Genomic DNA, 19761 nt, shown 5'->3' with positions numbered 1-19761 from the left:
AAAGAAGAAAAATCTTTTGTTTGTCATAAGGGAAAGAAAAAAATATTAATTATACATACAGCTCTCTAAAAAAGTCATATTATCTAAATTTTTAAATATTTAAATGTTTCATTTTACTGGAAAGCAAAACAAAAGAATCTTATTAAGATGTTTAAATACTTGCCATCTATTGTCCAATAATAGCCATATATTTGAAGCTACAGCATCTTCTTCTATCTGCTAAACATAAAAAGAGGGATGAGTATAATAAAAATTAAAAGCTTTTTTTTATTATTTTATAATCATTGCGTTTTGTCTTTAAATGTAAAAAATACCATACATTTACTTTAGAAATGTACTTGAATAAGATATTAAGACTTATTTTCAGTAAATATCTTTAAAGTTTATTTTCTTATCCAACTGTCATATATTCTTTTCTTTTTTTTAACTAAATATAAAAAACATTCCCAGAGAATAACAAGTCTTATAATATATATATATTTTTAAAAGTTATATCTGTACTTTTATTTTTAAGATGTTTAGACATTTTACCAAATCAAAAATACTGATTATTTAAAAAAAAATTGGATTATTATTTTTTTATTTTATTTTTTTTTATATTATTTTATTCATTTTTGTAGTATTGGACATTTGACAAAAATATCTTTAAAACGTAACAATAATAACACGTTAAGGAGTTAATAACAACGTAATTTTCTACTTCTTTTTATCCAAAGGCAAACTGACAAATGACAAATTGAAAAATCTTTTGTGATCAAACATTTTTGCCAGTAATTTTGTTAACAAGACTAGCAGTGGGTACAAATGCCTGCTGCAAGTCAAGTGAAATCATTTTTTCTTTAAAAAGGCATTTCCCACTGGGTTTCATTGTCTCCTTCCATTGTCTATGTGTCACAAATTAGCCCACCAGTGGCAAAGACTACATCAATAATTCAATCTGGGCAAATTGCAGAGGGAAATTAATCACGAGTGAGTAGGATGAAATCAGCCCAGATTCATCAAACTCTGAGGTCAGAGAGTTGAAATTTGCACCTTGGGCGACCACTGAGTGATCATATCAAAAAGAAGACGCTTAGCGTTGCTTTCCCTCATTTTGATCTCCAGTCTGGAGCATCCTTTTCCTAAGGCCTCAGCCATCCCACGAGAGCCGGAATATGAAAAATGTAGCACGCCGCATAGCTGCCGCCGTGATCCTGCGAGCCTCTGTCAGATCATTAGAATAAATGAGAGCAGCAGCCACCATTGTGCTCATGCATTTCCATCTGTTGAGCCGGATGCTGTTTCATAATCACCGCAGAGTATTTGTGAACACTGAACATATTTCTCTAACCAAAACAACACCAGAGCAGAATCTAAACAGCTCTTGTTCCCAGCTGCTATTTGCTCACGTCGGGTACTTCCTGTTTTATTGGTTACAGCTGAAGGGGGCAGTCACCTCTTGACCACAGGGGTCGCCGTCCAAAGCAGCTGTAACAATGTCTACTGAATACATTCGGCACACAGCGCTCTCACGCCATTGTCTATTGACAGAGAGCAGAGACCTCTGTCTTGTCAATGCAGAGACTGACATCTTGGATGTTTGAATTTTGGATATAGACTGACCAGTGTACATTTCAGAGCAAATATGTGGGAATTCTGTGAGCAGAGTGAAGTATTATTGACCTCTGTTTCAGGCTATTGTACAAACACAGAGAGGATGGGAAAGATGGGGAGAATTTATGATCAGCCATACTTTCTTATGTCTTGTCCAATGGAGTACAATGCTGTTTTGGTCATTGTATAGAAAGAAAAATAAATGCACTGATGTCAGTTGGCTTCATCATTTGGAGATAAGCATCTGATTGGGTTCTTCATGGTGCTTTGTGCTCTGAAATGGGTCAGGACCTTCAAAAGATTCCTCATTCTTTACACAGCCTTTACAGGTCTTGATAGCCACATGGAAACATTGTGAAATAGCAATAGAAAAAAAAAGAAAAAATCAGGCATGACTATTTTGAGGAAATTCTTAAGGTGGCACACTGTAGAGCCGCACAATGAAAGGTTAATCTTAAATGCTCTTATCTTGGCCATGCCAAATGCTCTGAAATTACACCAGAAGGAAAGCTGTGACAGCCGTACTAATCTCTCAGTTTATGTTTACCTGTAATGCTTTTCATTTATTTATTCTACGCTGAGCACTGATTTATTACCCCAAATCCCTCATACATTTTCAGAGGCTAAATGAAAGATGTCCAATTGCATGCAGACAATCTGCTAAAACTGTCTGCCATGGCATTATAGACAATTTTAGAAAAGAAACGCTAAAGCAAAGTTCTACACCAAGAATCTATAAAAAAAAAAAACTTTAAATCTTCACAAATAGTAATAATCAAGCTTGCCTTTTTAAGTTTGACTAATAAGGCAGCATGCATACTGCCGTTCAAAAGTTTGGAGTCTGTAAGATTGTTAAATTTTCTCGAAAGGCTGCCTTTATCTGATCAAATATACAGTAAAGTATGTGGAAACTAAAAAAATTAATCTCCAGGATTTATATCTATCTATCTATCTATCTATCTATCTATCTATCTATCTATCTATATGTCTTTAATGTCACTTTTTGTCGATTTAATGCATCCCTGCTGAATAAAAGTATTAATTTCGTAAAAAAAAAAAAAAAAAAACCTTCACTGAGCCCAAACTTTTGGACAGCACTGTAACTAGCTTCTAACACAAGACAAATGACAACTAAGAAAAACTAGCTGCTAGTCATCCTAATACAAAAAAAAGGGCAATACATAAAGTACATCCACACAATTCACTTGGGTCCATACATGAACTTGGACCTCAAAACTATGAACCGAATCAGACTGAGCAGTGACTGGAATCCTCAGTGGCATTAAATTCTTATCCTTTAGTGTACTTTATGTACTTGCATGACATAAAAACAAAAATCAACAAAGACGGAAGGGGGAGTTGTGACAGAGATTCCACTGAGAGATGGCGGGAGGATGCCGCTATGAATATGTGGTCGCACGTAAGCGATTCCATTGGATAAAGAAGAGGGATGATGGAGACTTGAGATAGACTGAGAAAGATTCCACAAACTAACTTATTTATTCATGCATGACCCATCTGTTTACATTCCAGTCCTGTCAAACCGTGGGCTTTATCTCATTCCTGACTCCTTAGTAAAGAGAACGCTCCTCTCCCATAGCTCTTCATCCTCATACATAACATCATATCACTCTTCAGTGACCCTGAGGTCAAACTTCTGGTCTGGTTCCATCTCCAGAGGTTCTGAGCCTCTGATGTGTCAGATCTTAGCTTCTCTACATTCTGAGACCCTTCAGTATACCAGTCAGGATGTTTGGACACACCAATTTGTCCTTTATTTTTACTATTTCCCACACGTTAAAGGAACAGTAAAAGCATCAAGACTATAAAATTACACAAATGCAAGTATAGGAATTGCTCAAAATTATGCATAAATTAAAACTTATTATGTTTTAGTTTGGTTAAAGTAGCTTAATATACTCTGGCCGTTCCCTCAACCAACTTTATAAGGGTGCATCCTGGTGCATGTGTGCTAAACGCATGAAAAAATAAAATAAAATAAAATTGTGCCTTTCTACAAAAAATACAATGTACATAAATCCAATTTATATTTGTCTACAAAACGTATCAAGAATGTAAGCAAAGATCATTATAAACTCATTCAAGTGTGTACAAACTTCTGTCTGGTAGCATAAACCCTGGGAAAATCATGTTCTAATATATCTGTTGAACTACATCTACATCTTTGCGAATGGAGAAATTATTCCACCTCATTTTGCAAAAAGCATTTAGATGATGGCTGAACTTTTTGTTTTTCGGAACAGCATGGTGCACGAACATCTATTTTCACATTAGATACAGCCATAATGTAAATTAATAGCCATGAGCACATAAATAGAATAATGCAGGCTCTGAAAATGAACTGTCATTATCTTATTTCTCCTGAGCAATTGCATTAGTCAGATACGACAGATTCAATAATGTCTATGGAGGCTGTGACTGGCTATATTCTGTAGCCTCAATTGTGAGAGTGGAAGTTCATCCCACATTGTAAACTGATCTGAGCAAAACTGGTCCATTTGCGCAAATGCGTACCAAAGGGACGGGATCAAGAGCAGAGTAGGAAAGAGAAGCTGACAGAAGCTATGCTCTGAGTTTCCTCTCTATCGCTCATGTAATAGAACCTACTTACAGCGTGAAGGAGTCTCAGGGAGGCACGGAAGGAGCGCAGTATGTGGGTGGGTCTCAATCTCAGTACCTTGAGCTCCCCCATTGTGCCAACACAGTGACGCCAACATCATCAGATGTTCCTGATCCCATGAGACGGCTGGTCCCCCATGAGGCGGAAGCAGTGGAATCCTGCTGCCTCATGTATCCGTTTAGATCTTGGGAAACAGCAGCAGCAACAAAGTGTGCACAGACAGCATGCACTGATCTCACCGAAAAAAACAAAAAAAAACACACTGTCTCAGGATAGACAGGTTTGGGATCTTGGGAAAAGTCTAATGCTTTGACAATGGTGGTAGTTACAAAAACATGGTGTAGATAAATGATCTTCATTTATAAATCATTACTGTGCACCCTGGGTTGATTCATAAAGCAGTTGATGAAAATGGAATTGCTGGTGTTCAAAGTGCCTAGTTACAATACCAGTCAAATGGTTTCAGAATTTAAATTTCAGAACTAAAATGGAAGTATAGTATGAGAGGTAAAGAAATATTTTTCCAATTTAACTACAGTATATGGTCCAAAAATATCTATATATAAAATTTAATAAAATCTAAATAAATAAACCTAATTAAACCATTTTTTAAATAATAATAATAAAAATAATAAATAAAATGCACAATAATATATTAATATTTGTCATATTTTATTTATATATTTTATATGTACATACATACATACTAAATTTTTTTTAATGTTTTTGAAAGAAGTATCTTATGCTCACCAAGGCTGCATTTATTTGATCAAAAATACTGTAAATAAACAGTACTATTGTGAAATTTTATTATAATACCTGTTTCAACATTAATAATAATAAATGTTTCTTAAGCACCAAATTAGAATATTACAATGATTTCTGAAGGATCATGTGATACTGTGTAATGACTGCTGAAAAATTAGCTTTGTCATCACAGGAATAAATAATATTTTTAAAATATATCAAAATTGAAAACAGTTATTTAAAATTTTAATAACATATCAGAATAGTGTTTTTACTGTATTTTTGATCAAATAAATACATAAATAAATCCCTGGTGAGCATAAGATATTTCAGAAAATAAAAAAAATAAAAAATATTACACATTTTTGACAGGTAGTATTTATGTACATATGTATACATGGTGTTTTTGTCTTTTAACATATGTATGTGTATACATTTATTTATATTTTATATATATTTTATATGCATGCATAATTCCAACAACTACAGTAATTTCTTTTCAAGCATTTAAAAATCACATAGGAAACAAAACTTTAATCAAGTGTCCAATTTTTGACCAGTAGCGTACGTTACACCAGGCCATGGCAAATGTCCCTCATCACGGAAATGAGGACAGCAGGTGCGTACCCATGGGTCAGCGCAGTGAATAATTCAAAGCGTAAGAATCAGCTTTTTTTCACCCCATCCCAGCCTGGGTAAAGTTGAAAAGGCTCGCCTGAGCTGTTGCTCTCCTCTGCCAACGGCTGCATGTTTGGCACCAAGACATACATTTCTGAGATGAGCTGGCTTTCTGTCAGCCCCATTACACTCCTGGCAGAAAGATGCAGGATAGCTCTAATGGTGTGGGGAGAAGGACAAAAGGAGACTGAGAGAGGTGGCACGCAGGTGGAAGTGTGGACAAAAGTACAGCGAGCAGGATGAAAAGATGAAGAATGTGTGAACATGATAGGAATGAATGAATAAGAGAGGATACTATACAGACATCAGTGTGCTCAGTAACAATGGCTTATTCTAAGAATAAAATGAAAGCATATAATAGAATCTCTAGCTACAAGATGTGATACAGAGTGATACAAAAATGTTCATATATAGATGCGCCTGCCAAAATACTAGTTGGTTACTGCAGTTTTTGTTACTAAATTATAATCATACAAAATTTCAATGAAGTATATAAAAGCTCAAGAGAAATCTGTAGTGGAACCAATCATTTTCTCATTAGATAATAACAATAAAAATTAAATTAACACTTTAATATTTCTATTATATCACCATTCAAAAGTTTCGAGGTTGTAAAGATTTTTTTATGTTTTTGAAAGACATCTCTTAAGCTCATAAAGTTTGCATTTATTTGATCAGAGAATACATCAAAAACAGTACTATTATTACAATTTTAAACAACTGTTTTCTATTTGAATTTATTTTCAAATGTAGTTTATTCCTGTGAATTTTGTTAACAGCAGCTATTACTCTAGTTTTTTGCAAGATTCTTCGATTAATAGAAAGTTCAATAGACCAGCACAATGTAAAAGTCTTCTCTGTCAGTTTTGATCAATTTAAAGTGTCCTTGCTGAATAAAAGTATTCCTTTTTTTCAAAGATATCTTATTGACCCTAAACTTTTTTTAACGGTAGTGTAAACTCAAAAGTTTTTCATCTGTGCTTCTAAGACCAAGAACTCAATTTTATCCTCAGGAGCTATGAAAGGGCAACCTCCGTAATTTTTTTGTAGCAACACTAAATGTGTTAATTATGGTGCTTTGTGAATTGGTTACAATTCAGGAAGCCATACTTAGTGTTGTCAGGTCAATTCTGTCACCAATGTCTCATTCTTCATCCTTTAACATCTGCCCATTTGAATTTTCTCCCTCTGTGTGCAGTTTAGGCAAAAATACTCTCAAAAGCTGGCAAAATGCTGCTCATCGATTTGGACCCTGCCTCCACTTGTGATGCTCCAGTTAGTCGAAATGAAGAAAGATCGGCCTTGTTTATTCACAGTTTGGAATCGCCCAGGAGAGATACACAGGCGAAGGTGAGATGGAGGAAAATGAAATTGCACCTAATCCTCTCCACTGGGACAACGGAGAAAAGTGCTGCAAATTTAGTAACGTCATTGAAACAAAACACTAGACGCAGACATGGGAATATGTGAATGGAGTGGCTTATTTAGCTCCTATTTGTTGTGCATTCAGATGTGTGCTGGGTATAAGGTGAGAGAGAATGAAACCGACTGATACTCAAATTTTATTCAGTCTTCAACCAAAAGCTGCTTCATGCATGAAACATTATGAGTGGTCTGCGAGTGAGAGCATTCAATAAATGTCTGGTATATCTACCAGACACGGCACATAGATTACTGGGGGAATAAAAGAGATATATGCAACCGCAGCAACAGGTGGGAAAGCCACCACAGTCTCATTTCACTGCTTTATTTAGACCTCAGTCAGTCCTGGCTGACCTTCTGAGAGGTTTTAGCTCCAAGCCAAACTAGAAACTTGGTACTTTCGCTAAGGACGCCCCTCGCTCTCTGTGCCGGCAATGCTGCTTTCTTTGAAGTCTGTCCAGGCAATTTTGGGAACTGACCCATTCATTTCAATATCAATAACCATAAGCCAACCCTCTCTAACACCCAAAGACCTAACAGACAGCCCTAGATAAAGTCACAAAGGCCACATCAAACAGGAATCCTCATCTAGTAGAGAATGCTGACCATTAATAAGCATTGTAGGTCTGTCTCTCACCTGAATTAACGAAATGTTGTTTAGATTCAGTCTGAAGAGGTAGTTTCTGCAGATAAAATAAGAGAGAGATTGAAAATGTTACATTTATATGATTCATCTACTGGAGATGCAATGAAAATGTACCCTTAATATGCCAAGGGAAATGAAAAATAAAGTGGGGTCCAAAAGTCTGAGACCTCTGGTGAAAATGGTTCTGTTTTACATTTTTATCGCTGAATAAAATGACTTTAAATCAATTCTAAACACAAACAGTAGTATGGATATAAGCATTGACCAAAAAAAAGAAAGAAAAAAGAATTTAAATGATAAAGACATGTATTTTTATATAATATTAATAATACACATATTATTATACAATGACATTCCAATAAAAATGATTAATTATAACATAAACATATTTAATATAGAAATATATAAACTGTGTGTTTGTATTGATCTTATTCATGCATCAATCCAAACTTTGGCCAGATATTATATACTTTTTTACCTTGCTCCCACTATAAGTTCATTCCTGGTGAGGTCAAGGGTCAGCTGAGAGTAGTCCCTTACACCAGGATGGGAGAAACTGGAGATCAAAGGACTTAGAGCTGAAAGACCAAAAACAAAAAGTGGGTATATTAGTGATACAGAAGGGAAGTGGCTGCGTTTGACAAACCTTGAAAGTTCAAAGCGTTCACATTAAAATCCATTAAAGAACTCCTGGTTTAGGGTAACATATGGATTAAGCATTACAAAAAACGAGCTCCGCAATAGAGGTCACTAATCCAGGAAAATGAATGTAGTTTCTTCCCATGAGTCCCCAAGAACATGTTAGGAGGAGCAGAGAGCTATGCTCAGAGGTAACTGGGCCTCTTCAAGGATACTGATCCTAATTCAACATGACACTTAGTCAAAACTTTGCTTACCCAAGGAATCTCAGAACATAAAAGCGCTGTTTGATACAAAGTTTCACAAATCAAAACAATTTGCCCTGGCACACACTTACAGCAGAGACTGGCCCTGTTGAAGTGGGAATTACACGAGACAGCAAGGGCATTATGTAAATACAAAAACCACTTGATCTATTGTTGACCTTAATGTGGCTTAGTAAATGGGATTTCACTGTAAAATGAACCAATAAAAAGATTTGTTATCCTTCCATGCAGAATAGGATCTCTCAGCAGTATTCTGGACATGTATAGCTAAAATACAGAAATCCTTGCCTAATATTACATAATTTAGTTTTCAAATGTTGTTTGTGTTACGAGTTCCTATTAAATGTCAGGCTCCAGTTTCACTTTCCTAAGAAGCGAAAAAGCGTTTATGATAAATGGATAGTTTTCAGTTACAAAATCAACTCAAAATCCAATGTAGGCCTACTTCACAAAATTAAACTAAATAAAAAAATCATGGAATGCATGAGAACACAAGAACTAACAAAAAATGTATATACGCTGATTGCAAATATAAGTCACTTTGAATTTTTAAAAAAAAGTAAAATTGTAATTGTATAGCAGGTTGCATCTGCATATTGCATTTCAGGTTGCTTGAAATATTTTTACCCAAAAAAAAAGACAAATATTTTATATAATAAAATAATTGTGTATTTAATATTATTTGTATTATTCATATAAAAAATAAATAAATCATATATCATATTACATACTGTAATTTCTCTTTTAGGCACAATATTAAAAAAATAATAATAATTTGACTACAGAGAAATGCTATGTGAATATAGTCACAAACACAGCTGCAGCTTTCTCGCACCACAGGTCAAAGTAGCGGTGAAACTGGTTTCTATTAACAAGACATCCATAAATACCACTTCATACAGTCTGAATCAGTCCTGGCAGATGGAGTCATCCAGATGCTGGGGTCATTCAAAACAATCTGTCATTCACATGGGAACACGAATTGAATAAATGTGGGGATGTGTTTCCATAGAATTTACAGGGGGAAAAAATGGGAGAAAAGCTTCTGCAATGCTGCTGAATTAATATATTAACAAACTGAATGATTGGGACCGTATGGCTGCATCATTCAGGCATTATTTATGGAAAAATAATGACAGGGAAACAAACACAATCTGTACTAGAAGCCTACCTCTTCCACAAGCATTCATCTCACCCGTGTTAAAATGTGGTTATGGCCTTTGATGACTTTGATAAAATGTGTTCAGAGAGAATCATAGAAAATCTTATTGGATATCATACATCAAGAACTGCTGTCTTACAGACAGTGATTAATGACTGAGAAGGATAAGACTGAGTCTTTTTCTTTAAATACAGTGGGGCAAAAAAGTATTTAGTCAGCCACCAATTGTGCAAGTTCTCCCACTTAAAAAGATGAGAGAGGCCTGTAATTTTCATCATAGGTATACCTCAACTATGATTTTTAAAGAATTAATTGGTAAATTCCTCGGTAAAATAAGTATTTGGTCACCTACAAACAAGCAAGATTTCTGGCTCTCACAGACCTGTAACTTCTTCTTTAAGAGGCTCCTCTGTCCTCCACTCGTTACCTGTATTAATGGCATCTGTTTGAACTCGTTATCAGTATAAAAGACACCTGTCCACAACCTCAAACAGTCCAACTCCAAACTCCACCATGGCCAAGACCAAAGAGCTGTCAAAGGACACCAGAAACAAAATTGTAGACCTGCACCAGGCTGGGAAGACTGAATCTGCAATAGGTAAGCAGCTTGGTGTGAAGAAATCAACTGTGGGAGCAATTATTAGAAAATGGAAGACATACAAGACCACTGATAATCTCCTCGATCTGGGGCTCCACGAAGATATCACCCCGTGGGGTCAAAATGATCACAAGAACTGTGAGCAAAAATCCCAGAACCACACGGGGGGACCTAGTGAATGACCTGCAGAGAGCTGGGACCAAAGTAACAAAGGCCTCAAATCCTGCAGTGCCAGACGTGTCCCCCTGCTTAAGCCAGTACATGTCCGGGCCCGTCTGAAGTTTACTAGAGAGCATTTGGATGATCCAGAAGAGGATTGGGAGAATGTCATATGGTCAGATGAAACCAAAATATAACTTTTTGGTAAAAACTCAACTTGTCGTGTTTGGAGGAGAAAGAATGCTGAGTTGCATCCAAAGATGTATGCTACTGTGAAGCATGGGGGTGGAAACATCATGCTTTGGGGCTGTTTTTGTGCAAAGGGACCAGGACGACTGATCCGTGTAAACGAAAGAATGAATGGGGCCATGTATCGTGAGATTTTGAGTGAAAACCTCCTTCCATCAGCAAGGGCATTGAAGATGAAACGTGGCTGGGTCTTTCAGCATGACAATGATCCCAAACACACCGCCTGGGCAACGAAGGAGTGGCTTCGTAAGAAGCATTTCCAGGTCCTGGAGTGGCCTAGCCAGTCTCCAGATCTCAACCCCATCGAAAATCTTTGGAGTCCGTGTTGCCCAGCGACAGCCCCAAAACATTACTGCTCTAGAGGAGATCTGCATGGAGGAATGGGCCAAAATACCAGCAACAGTGTGTGAAAACCTTGTGAAGACTTACAGAAAACTGTCATTGCCAACAAAGGGTATATAACAAAGTATTGAGATGAAATTTAGTTATTGACCAAATACTTATTTTCCACCATAATTTGCAAATAAATTCTTTAAAAATCCTACAATGTGATTCCCCTTCGGGAACTCGAGCTGCGTCGATAACGCTTTGGGAACGCCCCTGTGTTCCCACGCTCTGAAACACGTGTGTAATCCGTCCGAGGGAATCCCGGCTGACGTCACCGGCGGAGATGACGTAGCGACCAGGAAGTTATAAAAGCACCTGCGGTGGAGACAGCGGCAGCTTCTGTTGTTCAGTAAGCGCTCTATGTGTGTCACGTCCTATTTACTGTTGTTGGTCCCTTATTATTATTTTTATTGATATGGCTTCTGGCAAGAAATATGAGTCTGACAAGCAGCGTTTCAGGCTGTGTGTTCCTCCTGCCTTCGCTTCATTACGGGCGGGATACACACAGTTTGTGCGTTGCTTGTCTGGGAGCGGCACGCCAATCAGCTCTCGAGGAGCTGACTGTCCGCATTGTGTGCGTCTTTCAATGCGGACGCCGCCTCGGAGATCGCTCTTTGAGGAGGGTGATCTCGCCAGCGTTCCCAGTTCGGGTCCCGCCTGCCGAGGCAGAGCGGCGCCTAAATCGTGGGGATCGCAGATGGCTCTGGCACGAAGAAAGGAGACGGCACGTCCTTTTCTCCTTCTTCCCCTGCCAGATCTAGCTCTCACTCTTTGGGGACGGAGGCACGTTCTGAAACGGTTTCCTCCGCCCGAGAGAGGCTCGGCGTTGTATTGTCTTCCTCTGAGGAGGGAGATGATACGGCGCCGATCAAGACAGTCTGTGGACTTGCCACCACAGTCTGTCTTGTTTGAGGAGCTGTTGGAGGTGGTGACTAGAGCTGTGGCCAAGTTAAACATCAATTGGCCAGCAGAGAGAGATCGGCAGGAGCGTTCTAAAAGCAAGCTAGATGAACGCTTCCTGCGCCTAAGTCACTGCCTCCACGCAGCTCGTTTTTTCCCGATCTGCATACTGAGGTATCTAGATCGTGGGATAAACCATACTCGGCCCGCCTCTTCAGTCCATATGTCTCGCATTATTCTAACGTAGTAGGGCTGAATGAGTGCGGTTATGGGAAGATTCCCCAGGTCGAGGATACGCTTGCGGGCTATCTTCGCCTGGTGGTGTGTCTTCCTTAAGGCCCCGTGTTGCCCACCAAGCCGCTTCGGACTTCTTCGGCTTTGGTGGGCAAAGCGTACATGGCAGCGGGTCAGGCTGGAGCTTGCTTGCACACTATGGCTTCTCATATCGAGATGTCCAAAAACAGAGTGTCGCCACTCGTAAACTTCCTCAAAGAGAAAGTAAGGAGGGGGGGCGGCGCTCCAGGTCGAAGTCTGCAAGGGAAATGACGGATCTGAGGACCGTCATTTTCAATAAGAAGGCTTCGGCCAAAAGGTCCTGATGCTTTCAGTCCAGGACGTCTGAGGGCAGGCCCCTCTGGGGAAGAGCGGTACACACCTCATTACACGGTGCCCGTCTCTCCTCAGTGCCCTCGGGAGATCGGTCTGCCAACCCTGCCACCCACGGTGCTTCAGGGCGCAGCGGTCTCCGGCGAGTATATCCCCCAGCCTCCGCCCGGAAACGTAGCGGTCCTGAGGGGCTCGCTACCCCCAATAAAGTCTCTAGAACAGCTAGATCGGCCGTCCCCTGCCGGTCCTCCGCTTCAGGGCACCGACCTAGCAGTTCAAAGTACACCAGAGGCCAGTCTCGAGAGACTGGTTCCCTTAGTACATTATATGGCAGCGTGGAAGCTTCTGCCAGATGTATCTCGATGGGTCCTGCACACGGTAGAAAGAGGATACAAGATTCAGTTCGGTCGCGTCCGCCTCTATTCAACGGGTGTGTCCCACTCTGGTGGGCCCGAGCAGGCTCTGGTAATGGAACAAGAAGTAGCTACTCTCTTGAGGAAGGAGGCCATCGAGGTGGTCCCTCCTCTCGACAGAGAGTCCGGGTTCTACAGCCGTTACTTCATCGTTCCGAAGAAGGATGGGGGGTTGCGTCCAATTTTAGATCTGCGATTGTTGAACCGCTCAGTTATGAGACTCAAGTTCAAGATGCTTACTATCAAGCAAGTTGTGTCCCAAATCAGGTCCGAGGACTGGTTTGTGACTATAGATCTGAAAGACGCCTACTTCCATATATCCATCCTTCTTCAACACAGGAAGTTCCTGAGGTTTGCTTTCGGGGGCAAAGCGTACCAATATCGGGTTCTTCCATTCGGTCTAGCACTCTCACCCCGCACTTTCACGAAGTGTGTGGATGCTGCTCTGGCTCCCTTGCGACTCCAGGGCATCCGCATACTGAATTACATCGACGATTGGTTGATTCTAGCTCAATCAGAGCAGGTAGCAGTTCGGCATCGAGATGTCGTTCTCGCTCACATGAAAGACTTGGGTTTAAGACTAAACGCAAAGAAAAGTGTGCTTCCTCCAGCACAGAGGACCACTTATCTGGGCGTGGTGTGGGATTCGACCACGATGCAGGCACGTCTGTCCCCTGCTCGTATCGAGTCGATCCTCACGACAGTGAAGAGAGTGAGAGAAGGCCAGTCACTCACTGTGAAGCAGTTTCAGAGACTGTTGGGTCTGATGGCAGCTGCGTCCAACGTGATACCTTTTGGCCTGCTGTACATGAGACCCTTGCAGTGGTGGCTCAGGACCACAGGGTTTTCCCCGAGGGGCAACCCGTTTCGCATGATCAAGGTCACGCGGCGATGCTTACGTGCCTTAGACATGTGGAAGAAACCGTGGTTCCTGTCACAAGGCCCCATGTTGGGGGCTCCATGTCGACGCGAAACGCTAACGACGGACGCCTCCCTCACGGGCTGGGAAGCGGTCATGAGTGGCCGCTCCACCCAAGGTCTGTGGGAGGGTCCCCATCTCAGCTGGCACATCAACTGCCTGGAGATGCTGGCAGTATTTCTAGCATTGAAGCAATTTCTCCCAGACCTGAGAGGCCATCATGTGCTAGTTCGCACAGACAATACGTCGGTGGTCTCTTACATCAACCGCCAGGGGGGTCTGCGCTCGCGCCCCCTGTACAGGCTGGCGCGCCAGATCCTTCTGTGGGCCCAGGGGAAACTGCTCTCCTTGAGAGCAGTGTACATCCCTGGGTACCTCAATCAGGGGGCAGACATCCTGTCGAGACAGGGGCTGAGGCCCGGGGAATGGATGCTCCACACCGAGGTGATGGAGCAGATTTGGAAGAAGTTCGGTCGAGCCCAGGTGGACTTGTTTGCGTCTCGAGAGACCTCACAATGTCCCCTCTGGTTCTCTCTGACTCGTCCAGCTCCACTGGGGCTAGATGCCATGGTACAGACGTGGCCGAGGCTTCGTCTGTACGCTTTCCCCCCGATTGCTCTGCTCCAGGGAGTTCTGGCGAGAGTTCGCCGGGACGGGGTTCGTCTCTTGTTAGTAGCCCCGTACTGGCCGGGCCGTCCATGGTTTGCGGACCTGGTAGCCCTTCTAGAAGACTCTCCATGGGAGATTCCCGTCCGGCGGGATCTCCTCTCACAGGCAGGGGGCACTATTTTTCACCCTCGCCCAGAGTTGTGGAAACTGTGGGTGTGGCCCCTGAGGGGGCACAACTCATAGCATCCGGTCTCTCAAACGAGGTTGTGGAGACCATCCTCCAGTCCAGAGCTCCCTCTACGAGGAAATCGTACACTGCTAAATGGCAACTGTTCACTTCCTGGTGTCACAGCCGTCAGCTGGACCCAGTAGTTTGCCCTATCGGGTCAGTGTTGGAATTTCTGCAAGACAGATTTGCCTCAGGGTTATCCTCCTCCACGTTGAGTGTCTACACGGCCGCTATTGCTGCTCACCACGCCCCTGTGGGTGAGCAGTCTCTAGGGAGGAACCCGTTAGTAACACGATTTCTCCGGGGTACCAGGAGGCTGAGGCCTCCGGTTCGCCCAAGGATGCCGACTTGGGATTTGGCTGTGGTTCTAGAGGCCCTTTCTAAAGCTCCCTTCGAACCCCTGGGAGAGGTTCCTTTGAGATTTCTTACAGTCAAGACTGTATTTCTTTTAGCCATCTCTTCCTTGAAGAGAGTTGGTGATTTGCAGGCCCTGTCAGTGGCTCCATCATGTCTCAAGTTTGCGCCTGGTATGGCGAGAGCATTTCTATACCCCAGGCCGGGGTATGTCCCGAAGGTGCCCTCAGTGGTTCCACGGACAGTTATTCTTCAGGCATTCTGTCCACCTCCCTTTCGGGATTCTGACCAGGAAAAGCTTAATTGTGTGTGTCCAGTGCGAGCACTGGACACATACGTCCACAGAGCTGCCCTGTGGAGAAAGTCGGACCAACTGTTTGTGTGCTACGGTCCTTATAAGATGGGTCTTCCTGCTAACAAGCAGACCCTCAGCAGATGGATAGTGGATGCTATTACCACTGCATATGAGTCTTCTGATCTCCCCTCACCTCTCGGGATCAGGGCTCATTCTACTAGATGTATGGCAGCCTCTAAGGCCTTCTCATCTGGTGTTTCAATGCACGATATCTGTAATGCTGCGGGATGGTCCACCCCACTGACCTTTGTCAGGTTCTACAGCCTTGACCTTGATGCCACTCCTGGCTCCTCAGTCCTCTCGGCCTAAGCTGTGCCGTTCCACACTAGGCAGGGATTTGTCAGTATGGTGGCGTGGGCATTGTTGTTCCCAAAGCGTTATCGACGCAGCTCGAGTTCCCGAAGGGGAACGTCCCAGGTTACGTATGTAACCATGGTTCCCCGAGGGAACGAGACGCTGCGTCGCATGCCATACTTCCTGCACCCCTGCGAGCGCTTCCTTCACTTTGAAGCTGCCGCTGTCTCCACCGCAGGTGCTTTTATAACTTCCTGGTCGCTACGTCATCTCCGCCGGTGACGTCAGCCGGGATTCCCTCGGACGGATTACACACGTGTTTCAGAGAGTGGGAACACAGGGGCGTTCCCAAAGCGTTATCGACGCAGCGTCTCGTTCCCTCGGGGAACCATGGTTACATACGTAACCTGGGACGTTTTCTGGATTTTTTTTTTTTCTCATTTTGTCTCTCATAGTTGAGGTATACCTATGATGAAAATTACAGGCCTCTCTCATCTTTTTAAGTGGGAGAACTTGCACAATTGGTGGCTGACTAAATACTTTTTTGCCCCACTGTATATATTTTTTAAAAACTGTAGCGCAAGCTTGAAGCTTATGGAGTTTATTGATCCGTTACTGTAGGTCAAAAGTGAGACAGCTCACAGTCTATAATATAATGCAGAGGTTTCCAACCTCTTATGTCAGCAAACCACTATGACCCAAATTATTTACTTGGAAAAACAAAAAAGGTTGGTAAAATTTATCTTTGATGTAAAAAAGTTGAAAAATAAATATGGTAAAATAAATATCACTTCATTGAATTGTTTGGCTAGTCAAATCAGTATTGGGACACCCAGATATTATAAATATAACTGATGCAAACTACTCTAGTTAGCATGAATGCTGTTCCTCAAATAAGACAGGTACTGGTCACCGGCTCATACAGTATATGTTGTACTTTGGATCCACAGAACCAGGCTTCTTAATTAGCTTAACCAGATAAACCTTGGTCAATCAGTTTCATCAGAAAAGCCAAATTATTTGACCTGAATTTTGGCAGTTAGACCAGTACCAAACCAGCAATGACCTGCATTGGATTTGCTTGGACCGCAATGAAAATCTATGCTTGTTTACTGTATGCGTGCCTTTTAGTCTGGTCCCAAATGCTTCATGAAGCATAAAACACATGCACTGACAAATCGCTTAGCTTGTGCAGGTTGAGGGACTGTGATGATAACCTCAGAGTTACCCAAACCACACCGGAGTTAAATGTCAGGCACAGCATGAAAAAGCTGATCTTTGCAGAGACAAACAGACTCAGCTGTTCAGCTGTAAGTCCTGCAGGGCTCAGATCCTTCACCTACTAAACTCTCATAACATAAACCACTCCAATTCCCCTTTATAGTAATTTTAAGATAAACAACAAAATGTGTTTGCATCAGTGCAGTAAGCGTTGAGGTTATCTGAATGTTTGTTTACAGGGGTTGATCATAAAGTGCCCTTTCTGACGGACTTCTAAGCCTCGGTGAGTTTTATATAAACGGTGGTTTTATATGCAAGGACAGCTCCCACACATCATCAAGCCTGCCTGGCGTCCAGCAATCCATATGCAATAAAAAGGGATAAATATGAGGGCCGGGCCAGAAAAGGGTTGATGGACGGTTATTGCATTTTCCTCACCAAACACGCAGCGGAAGTGATTAATGCTTTAGCCAGCAGATCCGAGGGACAAGAACAGATTCAACAGTCTGCATCCAAGATGCTCCTGAGGACATAAATCATAATCATTATGTTTTTTTGTTCTCAAAGATTTACAGCTGACTGGTTCTTAATGCTACACGCAGAGAGGAAGACAGAAGGGGTGGTTTTGGCTATGCTGGTTTTGCTGCAGGTATTGATTGCAAGACTGCCATTGTTAAGCCACAAATCACACAAAGTAACCAGGCTCGGATTGAACCTGGAGACTTTCTTCGCTTATACCAGGGGGAAAATGTGGTAAATGGATTTAAATATGGATTTAAACAGGGCTGAGGGTACTACACTCTTACCGGCAGCTGAAAGCATAATCAAATTTGCCAAAATATTTAATTAATGAGGACGCAAGGGAGGATGTGTAGATTTGAGAATAATGTGAGTTCAGATTTAGCAGAAATCTGCCAAATTTTCTACAGTCTGAGAGTTCACAGTTCACATGCACAATCTTACACCAATTATGATTAATAATCTGACAATGTGTAAGGTCATAGAAACACATTATACAGTGTTGTTTTGTTTAGGTGAAGGTCAGAATCTGTTTAAGGATTGTACACCTGGATTTCTGCCCAGTTCTCCAAGTTCTCTTTGCATATAAACTCCTTTAGAAGCACTCTGCCATTTTTTCAATGCATGAATGTTTGTTCACATTTTAATATGAAAAATAAAATAAAAATCACATCTCATGTCAACATGTTTTCTTTAATTATCAGGTTTTGAAAATAAGCAGATTTGGATAGTTATCACTGTTGTACATGTCAATGTGTAAAATTGACTGTAAATGAGAACCATGAATATTCATATTACTAGCATATTGGCTGTTTATTAGTACTTATAAACCACATAATAATGCCTTATTCTGACCATATTCTACATCCCTTAATCTAAACTACCTTGCTAACTCAGCAAATTAGTTTACTGAGGCAAAAGTCATAGTTAAAAGTCAGAATTGGTCCCCAAACTAAAGTGGCCAAATGTTTTATTGATGCCATAAAATGTAAAAACACCTCCAAGTAAAAAAATTAGTTCAATAATCATTAGTGGCACGCATCTCTGCACATAAAAAAATGTAGATAATTAAAATTATTCAAACAAGGATCACAAAACTACAACACTATGCAAATGAAAAGCTATTAACCCTAATCCACAAACAGCAAGATCATGGGTTTTAACATTGCCCTAATATTTCTTTTTAATTATTAAGTAAAAAAAATAAAGCATAATTTCCCTCTATGTTTATTGGTTTCATTGCTTTAAGCTTATCACTAAATACAGATATAATTAAACAATAATAATCCTAAATGTGGTTAGGGAGTAGATTAGGGAATATTTTATGCAGTGTGAGGCAGAAACATGTATCAATGAGAAAAAGTTTTGAAAAGAATCAAGGTGAAACTAATCCAATTGCACAAGAGCAGCAGTCCTCTCTGGGATCAATATGAGAGAGTGAATATGGATCACCATTGACCGCTGTAGGCCCAGCAGCCTCATGCTTCTGTAGTGTTGTTACCTTTGACTATAAATAAAGCATATGGGTTCCCAAATCACATCATGTAAGCACTAGCCCTGTCCTGCGAGAGACACAGTCATCTCGTCTGTATTTTGCATCTCTCCGCTCCAAAGACTGGCACATCTCTCATCTGAGCTCAGAGAATCTTATCAGAAGATGCAGGCCGGAGCTTATCTGTGCACAGTCCGAATTTGCTTTTGTTTTGTCTTCTGGTCTCCTTCCCCACGCCTGCCGTGTGATTTCCCTGCTGTTGCATCCCCTGTTGTCACTGCATGACTGGAGAGAGCCACAGAAATCTAAATCCTCTTACGCAGACTGCACTCTGATTATAGAAATAGGAAGACAATGAGCGCCCCAAGAAATGCCACGGCACAACAGAGGAGAGGACAGGCGGGGTAAGGGCACTCTGGGGATGAGGCCGTAAATCAAGGGCCGGTTCAAGTCAGGCAAAGATCTGAAAGAGCACCTTTCACAAAGCCAATGAGAGAAACCTGTGTTGGCAATTTCAAATGGTCATTGAAGCGTAACACGTCAGCATTTACAATAGACAGAAAAGGCCAAGCAGAAGCATAAGGGCTGCTGCTATCAGTTCAAACCACTTACCAAGTTCCATTCCATTCAAAGTTAGCAAACGTAAACCTTGCACTCCAAGGT

At 41.3% G+C, this 19761-nt stretch overlaps 1 protein-coding gene across 6 annotated transcripts in view; it reads right to left on the bottom strand.

Moving 5' to 3' along the window:
- The window catches only part of sema5ba (sema domain, seven thrombospondin repeats (type 1 and type 1-like), transmembrane domain (TM) and short cytoplasmic domain, (semaphorin) 5Ba), a 137111-nt gene that overhangs the window by 58905 nt on the left and 58445 nt on the right, over positions 1-19761 (bottom strand). For 5 of the 6 annotated variants that reach the window (XM_058787077.1, XM_058787075.1, XM_058787080.1 and 2 more), the window contains exons 4-5: positions 8206-8305; positions 7719-7764 (exon numbers count right to left, since the gene is read on the bottom strand). In XM_058787077.1, coding sequence (XP_058643060.1) covers positions 7719-7764; positions 8206-8305 — 146 coding nt within the window. Of the gene's footprint in view, positions 1-4225; positions 4727-7718; positions 7765-8205; positions 8306-19761 lie in introns of those variants that run through there. The other variant, XM_058787078.1, reaches the window with a different exon arrangement.

This window comes from Onychostoma macrolepis, chromosome 09 (assembly GCF_012432095.1).
Source record: "Onychostoma macrolepis isolate SWU-2019 chromosome 09, ASM1243209v1, whole genome shotgun sequence".
In the NCBI taxonomy this organism is placed as follows: Eukaryota; Metazoa; Chordata; class Actinopteri; order Cypriniformes; family Cyprinidae; genus Onychostoma; species Onychostoma macrolepis.
Note: the sequence above shows the minus strand (reverse complement) of the source record. Positions and strands in the feature narration are given on the sequence as shown.